This window comes from Galeopterus variegatus, unplaced genomic scaffold (genome assembly GCF_000696425.1).
Source record: "Galeopterus variegatus unplaced genomic scaffold, G_variegatus-3.0.2 Scaffold3758, whole genome shotgun sequence".
NCBI lineage: Eukaryota > Metazoa > Chordata > Mammalia > Dermoptera > Cynocephalidae > Galeopterus > Galeopterus variegatus.
The window spans coordinates 124930-135561 of record NW_007729869.1 but is presented as its reverse complement, the minus strand read 5'-3'; the positions used below and the strand labels follow the sequence as shown (position 1 = coordinate 135561).

The 10632-nt window shown below is 44.3% G+C and overlaps 1 protein-coding gene across 1 annotated transcript in view; it reads right to left on the bottom strand.

Annotated features, from left to right (window-relative positions):
* Positions 1–10632, bottom strand: part of LCP2 (lymphocyte cytosolic protein 2 (SH2 domain containing leukocyte protein of 76kDa)) — a 49738-nt gene that overhangs the window by 38174 nt on the left and 932 nt on the right. The window contains exons 2-3 of the mRNA XM_008585919.1: positions 6483–6545; positions 1066–1112 (exon numbers count right to left, since the gene is read on the bottom strand). Coding sequence (XP_008584141.1) covers positions 1066–1112; positions 6483–6545 — 110 coding nt within the window. The remainder of the gene's footprint in view (positions 1–1065; positions 1113–6482; positions 6546–10632) is intronic.

Genomic DNA, 10632 nt, shown 5'->3' with positions numbered 1-10632 from the left:
CGGAAAAAAAAAAAAAAAAAAAAAAAAAAAAAAAAAAAAAAAAAAATTGATATATATTACATTAAACCCACACTTACAGCTACTCTCAATAAATATGAAGATTGTATATTGATGGGTCGACATGGGCTGGAGCTGAGTAGCTGCTGAACTCTTTGAATGGAGCACATGATATTTGGCTTGCCACAATCCCCACCACTCCCTACTGTTCAGCAACAACCAAGCTTTGTGTTGGTTACTTTGTTTTTACCATAATTGTATTATTATTGTTATATAATTGTATTATTCTTATAGTGGAGAAATATTTGTTTATACCCATGTTTTATTCAAAGATGGTAAAATGAAAGATAAATGAATAGGGCTTTGTGTTTTCAACCTGACCCATTTTACACATTTATATCAACTGCCTGGCTCCTGTAGGTATATGAGTATTTGAGAACTTTACTAGAGGGATGAAAAAATATATGGCATGATATACATATTACAACTTCTCATTTCAGCACCCATGGCAGACATGAGAAATCAATCACAGCTCCCTTTCCTCAGGATTCTTCTCAACACAACACCTCTTGCCACCATTCCCAAGTAGTCAGTATTGACAAACAAAATGATATCCACTGCCCTCCTTCATCTGGTTCAACTCTCATTTTACTGAGCTGGAAATGAAGGTCCAGAAAATTTAAGCCATGCACCTGAGGATAATCCTTAGGAAGTGGTGGAAACCACTGAGTCAATAATGATGCCATAATGAAACCATGAGTCTCTTGATTCTGGTGCTATTTTCACAGGCCCAAGCACCTCGTGGGAAAAGAGGAAATAAAAATATGGTCCAGAGCTGGGTTTATCTTTGACAAGAGCATCCAATACACCAGCTGAGCAAGATCTGTTACATCCTTTTTCCAACTTATATAACTTCTCTTTCCCATGCCTTACCCTTGCCCTCATCTTTCCTACTTACTTTTCTATTTCAAATCAACAGTGATATATAACTGACTTGGTGCCCCTGGACTGCTCCTCATTCCAACCTCTGTTTTCCAAACTCCCAAAGGTGTCAGAGGGAGTACTTACGGCACCCGGAGCTTGGGGAACTTCTGGATGTCATTTTCTGTCAGGTTCTGAAATGAAGACACATGGCAGGCAAGTTACAACCCACAGGAAGGACTTCGAGCTAGGTGAGTAGAGTAATATGTGGAACAATAGGGAGTAGTGGGGACTGTGGCAAACTGAAGCGTGCCTCCCCCACCCATCCACCCAAAGTAGGCAGGTTCTAGGTATTACATAAAAGCCTGTCAGGTTGGTGTTGATGGACCTGCTTTTCCAAAGGGACTCCTGAAATCTGGATTTCATGTGAAATGTCCTGAGTTCTAAATGTTGACTTAAATAAACAAACACTGTGAGGGCTAAATCTGTGAAATAAAGCAGAACTTGTTTTATGGGCTGAATTGCCTTGTTGTGATCTCTTCCTACAATCTTACCCCAGACTTCAGGACCCCCCTCAGTCACCATATGGATCAGCTGTAGAGAAGCCAGCCTGAAGAAGAAATCGGTGTGTCTTATACCATAGTCACACCCAAAGAGTCTCTTTCACCAGGGTTATTGGTAGAATTCTCAAGATTTTGGGATGCAATAAAAAGGCCTTCCTGAAGGAACCAAGAGGGGAAAGGGAAAAAACCTTGCATTTGTCAAGAACTGAGTCTGTGCCTCTGCCTTATAACACTTTGAGTAATCGCCACATCAACCCTGTGATGTAGGAATTATCACACTCCCATTGTATAGGTGAGAACACTGAGGCTCAGGGATGTTAAGGGAATTTCAGCTTGGAGTTGATGGATCTAGAGATGGAACTCTGTTCTATGACATCCACATTCTATTGTTTTCCTGCCTCCTCCCATGTTCAAACCCTTTAAGGGTCCCAGTGGCCTATCTTGAAGGGGAGGAGGATGTAAAGGTAAAAGGAGGTATCTTGAAGAGAGGAGGAGAGGTGGACATGCTAATATTGTTAACAGAAAGGAGGGTGGGCATGCCTTCCACGAAACCAATGGTGAGCCAAAGAAGGGCTCCATTGCTATTCTAATTAAGACCAGAGGGCTGGGTGGTTAGAGTGGGAGCTCTGGAGTCAGACAGGCTGGACTTGAATCTTGCTTCATTCACCTAGCAGTTGTCTCATTTGGGGCACACAGCCTCTCTGAGCCTCAGTTTTCTTATCTGTAAAATGGGGATCACCATAATAATAATACCAACCTTTCAGGCACTGTGAGGATTGAGTGAGATAATGTACGTAATGTGCTTGGCACAGTGCCTGGCACAGAGCATGGGACTGAGAAATGGGGAAGTAAGGGGAGGAATTACTACCCCAGAGGGAGGGAGCATCTGGGGTCTGGTTGGCCCTTAGAGGTTGGTGGTTTTGCTTCTTCTCCACTTCCATGCTGGGAGCTGCTTGTCAGGTTGTTTGCTGCCCTTTCAGAAGAGCTGGGCACACTTCCCTTTGAGCTCAGCTGGTATAGGAGCTGGGGCTGAGGCATCTTAGCAATGTGCTGATTGGATTCATCTGACCCAGCTCTTGGGAGCAGTTTCTGACCCAACCCCTTTATCGGATCACCTGAGGCAGGGTTGGGACAGGTGAAGAAAGTCACCCAAGAGTCTTTAGAGAACAGGCTTTGGCCAAGCTTCTTAACTTGCTCTCACTCTTGCTCTCTCTTTTTAACACCACTGAGCAACAGAGTCTCCTTCCTCCAGAACTATCCTACGCTCAGGGAGAGTATAAAGACCTGTTCAGAGTGTGGCATGATGAGGTGAAGGCTTCCTGAGGGCTGCCACAGGGACCAGAGCTGAGCACTGGGCAGCCGGCCACCAGCTTCTGTTGTTCTGAGAGGAGGACATCAACTGAGGGAATTTCAGGAGGAGTGTGGAGGAGAAGATGGATGTGAGCATAGCTGGAGACACAGGGGGCAGAGTGTTAGGAGAGAGAAAGATATTTATAACAGGGACAAGAACTGCGAGAAAAGATGAGAGATGTTGATTTTTGGAGAGTTTTTCTGTGGGAGGTAACCCCCTCCTTCACCTCTTTCAAAAACCTTCAGCAAACTCTGGGTTACTTGTACAATTATTTTAGAGTTAGATTTGTGGTTTTTAGGGAATATGATTGTATGCTGAGGATGTCCAAAAGAGGGGTACGGAGAACAAAGCACCCATCTGCACTGTGCCTGGAGAGGCAATGTGGCAGACACTGCTGTTTGCCTACCCAACTATGATTGTATGCTGAGGATGTCCAAAAGAGGGGTACGGAGAACAAAGCACCCATCTGCACTCTGCCTGGAGAGGCAATGTGGCAGACACTGCTGTTTGCCTACCCAATATCCACTTTCCCTCTCTTTCTTACTGACAGGTCTTAGAATTTGTTAAGGGCAATAAACGTGCTTGTTCAAAATATTTAACTCCCTAGACTCCCTTGCAGATGGCTGAGGTAACATGACTCAGTTGTAACCAGTGACCTATAACTTGAAGTCTATTGGATGAAGCTTCTGGGAAAGTTACTACTTTCCCGAAACAAAGGGTTGGGGTGTCTTCACCATTTACCATGCATCTTTTACTCTTTGCCCTTCCCCACTTCCTCCTGCCTGCAATGGAGATATGATGTCTAGAGGAAGAGTGTTCTATTCAAAGCTGTTAGGACAGAAGGCACAGGATCCTTCCATAGCCTAGATGGAGCCTAGATTCTTGACGACTTCCTTCAGCAGCTTACCAGCCCCACCTGTACATTTCTTATTACTTGAGAAAGACCAACCCTTTTTGAGTTAAGCCACTGTGGTCAGGTTTCTGTGACATGCAGCCACATGCCTGTCGAATTGACACAGATCTCAAGCACATTTCCTCCTCTTCTTACACCTTCTGGAAACATAGCACCCTCATTTTGCACCAGACAAGGTTCTATCCTTCTCAGCAAAAAACACAAATGACAGCAAGACAAATTCAAGGAAACTACTAACTCCTTCTCTGAAGAAGAATGAAAGAAGAAAAAAAGAAAAGATGGAAGGAAGGAAAGGAGGAAGGAAGGAAGGGAGAGAGGGAGGAAGGGTAGGAGGGAGGGAGGGAGGGAGGAAGGAAAAATAACTAGGGATTTCTACACTTGCCTTCAGTAGCAGAATGGCCCTGGGTATTGTAGAGCTGGAAGGAGTGATAGACGAGTAATCAAAGCTTAGACCAGGAGTCCCAAATTGTACCCAGAGCACCTGGGCTGGAGGATGGGTTCTAGCAGAAGCTGCCTTTACATAACCCAGTTGCTGGATTATGCTGGATTATGCAGGTGCTGGGTTCTGCTCCCTGCTCTCCTGGCTTCTAGGGCCTCTTTCCACTTCCTCCTTTTCAGACAGCGAGTGGAATGTGCCCCATTCTCTGAGGGACTGATAGGTACCAGAGAGTAGAACCGAGGAGACATAGATGCCTAGAAACCATCTCTCAACCAGGAAAACAACCCTGTCTTATCACACCCAATATTGACATGGAAAGTGTTGAGGGGAATCACAGAGCTGTGAGGGGCTGTCACCCACCAAGACCCAGTCCGACATACTCAGCCAACAGAGGAGGGAGCAAAGAGAGGCTCAGGAAGGCGAGTGTTCACTGAAGGTTTCCCAGGACGTCCTCAAAGATGTCCTTCCCCTATCCACTCAACTGTAGTAAGTCCCTGTTCTCAGTGCTAAAGGCCCCAGAATGAAATATTCAGGTTTAGTAATAATTTGCAGGAATAGCAACAACAAAACTCCAGGAATTCTGTTGACTCAAAGCTCTAAGGCTCTGGGGCCAACCCCTCCAGAAGGACACTGCCTTCAAGGCATACAAAGGGCTGGCCATAAGCCCTTAGGAAAGTAGAGAAGAGCTGAAAGAAGAAAATAAAAAATCATATAGTATTAGACTAAATTAAATGTATGCTTTAGTCCAATTACTAGGTCTGTGACTTAGGACAAATTATATCACAGCTCTGCACATGTTTCCTCATATGCAAATAAGGTGGTTGAAAGCCTTCCTGAAGATGCCTTTCTGCTATAAAACAAGTTTCTGGAAGGCAGGAATTACATCTTAATCATTTCTCTATCCCCAGCACGTGGCATATCCAGTATATAAAGGAAGCTCAGGAAAATGCTTGTCAAGTAAGTGAATGGGTGAATGAATGAATGATTTAGGTGGAACAGTGAATAAACATGTCCTACGTGGCACCTGAAAACAAAACGTAGATCAATAGGAGTACAGGTTTAGTCTCAGCATGAGATTCCAGAGCTGCCCAGAACGGAGTGGATGACTACGAGTGGTAGTGAGCTTACCATCCCTGAGGGAATTTTAGCAGATGCCGGCAGGGATCATATAAAAAATGAGCTGGTGTGCTGGGTGGCAAGCTGAAGAATGTGACCTCTCTGGTTTCTTCCAACTGCCCTAAGGTCTCATGGTCAAGTTTCTTTACTGACCATGACTTCCAGGGAGACACAACTTTGCTTGCCATTCTCACTCTGAATTCAAATCGGGCACATCTACCCCCATGAGACGCTTGGAGACTTGTTTCCACTTCTTTTTTTTAAAGAGTGAAGCAAAGTACCCAGAAGGGATGAATTGGTGCAGGTGGGGTCTCTCTTAACCCATAGACAAGGGTGATATTTCAGGGGGAATGCTCAGAGCACCTCCCCAACCACCACCCAGTGCCTCCGTCTCCACCATTAAAGCTGCATTCCTTTCTCTTTCATAGTTTGGTCCTTAATACACACCTGCACCTTGATCTTACACTTACAGTTTTTTTGAATTTTAATACAGTGGAGAGAACCGTAATGCATGTATGTTTGACACAGAATCAATTGCATAAATTTAATAGTGAGAGAGAGGAAAGCAATTGAAATAATGAGGGTGATTCCACCCTTTCTTCCACTCCGTGAGTAGGTGCACCAGAGTGAGAAATAGGAGGTCTTCCATTCTTTCATATGGTCTTTCTTTTCCCCTTGGGTGTCTCAAAGTATGGATGTCATTTGAATAGTTTTCAAGATTTTCATTCATTTATTTATCTGTTTGTTTGTTTGTTTGTTTGTTTGTTTATACCGTACTTGGATATCTCCTTATACTTTGAATTTAGAAAGTATCTCAGTATCAGCGAAAGATCTGAGAGGGATTTTGGATTTTCAAGATTTTCATTCATTTATTTATCTGTTTGTTTGTTTGTTTGTTTGTTTGTTTATACTGTACTTGGATATCTCCTTATACTTTGAATTTAGAAAGTATCTCAGTATCAGCGAAAGATCTGAGAGGGATTTTGGGTGGGAGGATCCTGCAAGGTGGTGAGAGAGGACCCTCCCAAACCTCTGAATAAGGCACATGGTCTCATGGGGATCTTGAAAAGAGGCATTGACTATGGGTATCTCCAAAGACAGGGTTGATGAGTTGGCCTTGCAGCCATTAGGAGAAATACAGAATATCTTTGGTTTCAATGTGTCAAACTGGCCAGAGCTTACCAAAAACCGAGCCCCGTCTATGTGGTACTTCTTCACTGCCTTCTCACAGTCCCTGTAGCTCAGCTGCAAAGAGAAGATGAAAATGTTCTCAGTAATAGGCTCATGCCACTGGTTTCCCTTCCTTGCCAGCCCCAGAAACTTAGCAATTTGTGGTACTTGTGGCTAGCCAGGTTCCCTCCTTTCCTCCCCTGTCTACAGAGAAGCCCTGTCCCCACCTCAGCCCTGATTCACTACACCCTTGGGACTGCCTGAAAAGGAGAAATTGCCTCTCTCAAAGGCTCTGGGGCCAACCCTCCAGAAAGAGACTGCCTTCAAGGCACACAGAGGACTGGCCACGTGCTCCTTAGGAAAGTAGAGAGGAGCTGAAAGAAGAAAATAAATACCATTCATTGTCTCACCACCCAAAGACAACATCAGTGAGCACTGTGATATGTTTCTTTCAATGGTTTTTGCCCAGCACATTTCTAAATGTAATTGAAGTTATAATTTATATTCATTTAATTCATTCATATAATTTATATGCCATCCTGATGTTTTTCTCTTAAATTACCTAAAGTGATAATATAAGCACTGCCTAGTGTTATTGCAAACTTTTTGTAAATATTATTTTAATAGCTAAAACACTAATCACTCCCTTATTGCTAAGCATTTAGGTTGTTTACCAAACTGCTATTCCAATAATGATAATAAAAACTGCTAATAATTATTGAATGCTTTCTATATGGCAGACACCGTTCTAAGTAGTTATACCAATCTCAAGTCATTTAATCCTCACATTTTGCAGATGGGGAAGGAGAGGCACAGACAGTCAGGTAACGTGCAGGAAGTTCCATGGGTTGTAGGTGACAGAGGTGACAATCAGGCTTGAGAACAAGGCTTTCATGTCTCTGTCAGGAATGTTTCCTTTTTCATAACAGTACAACTTACATACAGTAAGTAAAGGGAACAAACAGCTACAATTCAGTTACAGCTGAATACACCCTCAGGACCAAAACATAGAACATCATCGGATAACTTTTGCGTAATTTTTTTTTCTTCCTATTTAGGATACATTGTTTAAGTCAGATTTTCAGAATAGAGTTGTATAGTATCAACAGGAACAAACATTCTTAGGGTCTTGTTGATTTTTCTAAACCAACCAACAATAACATGAAACGCCCATTTCACCTTGTCCTCAATACCATAAGCATTCACAATTGAGATATCTCTAAGTTTGATGTTTTGGGGTGAAGTATTTAAGGTTAAATATTTGTCCTTGAGAATCCTAGGTTCTTCCCCCAAGTGTGGGCTCACAGTTTGTGGCAGCCTTCTTTGGGGGCAAATTTAAAATCACATTCTCACTTCATGGCCAACAAATCTGAAAAGTAAATACAGTCGTAACCTCTTGGCTTGGACGAGTGGAATGAGTATCACAGTCAGAAAGCTGGTTTAGAGGTCCACGTCAAAAGCAAGCACATCTGCGGAACCCTGGCCTCCTTTTATCTATATGCAGTGGGGTGTAAATGGTTCTCGGAATAGTCAACTGCCTTTAAGTCATCATTTTAACTGTCATTATCAGATGAATCTCCAATTTTTCACAGTGCTGACTTTGATTCTAGATTGACAGACAGCCCTGCAGACTGAGACCTCAACATTTGATTCTGCTACAGTAAAATTGAGACCTGGGCACCTAAAATCTGTATTTTTAACAAGCACCCTAGATGATTCTTATGAGCACCCAGCTTTGGTAGATACTGTGGTCTAGAGCATTTGCCTGGCTTTGTAGATAGGACCACTGAAGCCCACAGAGGGGAAGGGACTGGCGAGGGTCAAACAGTGATTTGGGAACACAGCTGGGATTAGAACTCATCGCTCTGAGCCAGGGCCTCTCCATTGCATGGCCCAAGGATGCTCTCCTGCCAAGGCAAAAAGATTTGGAGGGGTTAAAGAAATGCAAAATGTGGTCTCAGTCCTCAGGAGCTTACATGCCAGACACAGGATGAGGAGCATATATTTGAGACAATAAAACACAAGGCCTGATGTTTGCATGAGCATCCCCAGCTAGGAGCCAGTTAACAGATCAGGAGGAAGGGAAGAGTGAACATTCATTAGGCCCCCTCTGTCTGCTGAACGCCTTGCACACATTATTTCCTTTAATCCTCACAACATCTCATTCGGTTAGTTACTGTTAGCATCTCTATTTACTGATAAGGATGCCAAGGCACAGAGAGGTGAAGTAATTAAAGAAAAGCCACCAAGCTAGAAAAAGTGACAGCTGGGATTCAAACTAAGGTGTGTCTGACTCCAGGGATGGGTGGGGAGGTGTCTCTTAGGTGGCCCTGACTCTACTGCTTCCATAGAAATTGCACCTGCGATCAATCCTTCAAATGGCACATTTGATCGCTAAGAGCCATCCCCAAGTGGCTCCGTGGTCAGTTAACTTGCAATTTTCTCTCTGGGGGACTGAGTTGCTCAGCATCTGAAGGGTCTCTATGCAAGTCTGTGGGGGGCCAAGACTTCTAGGATCACAGATTGCCCTCAGCCTCCTCTTTCCTGCCCTCAGTCCTATGCCAGGAAGGGGAGCCTGTCCTGGGCTGTGGATTTTTATCTGGGGTCTGGGATCTCTCAGAAGAAAACCCTCCCTTCCCCCAACTCAGGCAGGGAGATGACTCCTTGATCCATCAGATTGCCCTCAGCCTCCTCTTTCCTGCCCTCAGTCCTATGCCAGGAAGGGGAGCCTGTCCCGGGCTGTGGATTTTTATCTGGGGTCTGGGATCTCTCAGAAGAAAACCCTCCCTTCCCCCAACTCAGGCAGGGAGATGACTCCTTGATCCATCCCTGACCTGTCGTCCATCTTCCTGCACTAATGGGAACTTCACACGTGGATTCCTCTATTGTTCAACTGGATTGTGTAATTCTCCTTGTCACTCTTGCAGATGGGGCCTGTCTGTACCTCTCAGCCTGTCCCCAGGCGTTCCCTCCATAATTCTCCATTCCTTTCTCCTTTCTTTATTGAGGTAACATACCACTTTATTCCATCTTGGCAAATTTCACCTTGTTGCCCTAACATATTTGATCTACATGTAAGAAACATATTTAGAAACATCCTTCAAAAGTCAGTTGCCCAACGATTATTGCACCCACAATGCTGACACCAAAGTTTATTATGACCTTGTAGAGGAAAAGTAACAGAAATGAAATGCACAAAACGTGGCAGTTAACAGGATCTGTGGCTGTGCCTCTTCTGAACCACACCCGGTTTACCATGTTCACATTTTCCTCTTTAGGTTGGCGAAGAGCAGCTGTGACTGTAAATACTTTGTTACTATGTAGATACCAGGCTTGGCTAAGTGTCCTAGGGAGCTTACTTCACCCTTCTGGGTCTCAGTTTCTCCAGAACAGGTAGTTGAATTAGATGACTGCTAAGGTTTTAGTATTATAATCTCATGCTTATGGCAGTCTAGAATATCAACCAAATTTGATGCCAGCTTGTAGGGATGGGGGTGTTAGAAGCTCAGATGTCCCTTACAAGGCATCTTATCCCATGGACAGGAGTAGAGGGTCTCTAACTGAGTCATGTGGTTGAGATCTGTCCAAGCAGATATGTGGTCCTCACCAGCATGTCCTCCAAGCCTGGAAGATAGGACAGCAACACTCTGGTCCCAGCTCTGCCACAAGCTTGGCCTCAGACCCTGCTTGGATAATTCCCTTCCCCTTTAGGGGCTTCAGTTTCCCTAGCCATAGCCTGGGCCTCATACCAGTTTTCTGGCCTGCCTCACAAGACTCTCATAGAGCTCCAATGAGACTGTCCCAGGTAAGAGCTTGAGGACCCCTCTGTCAGGGTCATGAGCAATGACTGCACAGACGCCATATCTAGCATTTTCACCATAGCCCTCTCTCCATCTCTCCTGTGCTGGTTATTCTTTGTCCTACCCCAGAACCGTGCGTCTCCCCTTTGTAGTAAGTAACCTCGATCTCAGTGGTTATAGCAGTTTTCTGCATCTCTGAGCATGGGTTTTGGAACCAGACAGGTGTGACTTGAATCCTGCCTCTATCATATGTAGTCTCTGGGGCTTTGAGCCATTTAACTTCCCTGAGCCGTTTTTGCAACTGAGCCATGGGGACAAGAATATTGACCTCACAAGATAGTGGAGAGCGTTAAACAGGACAG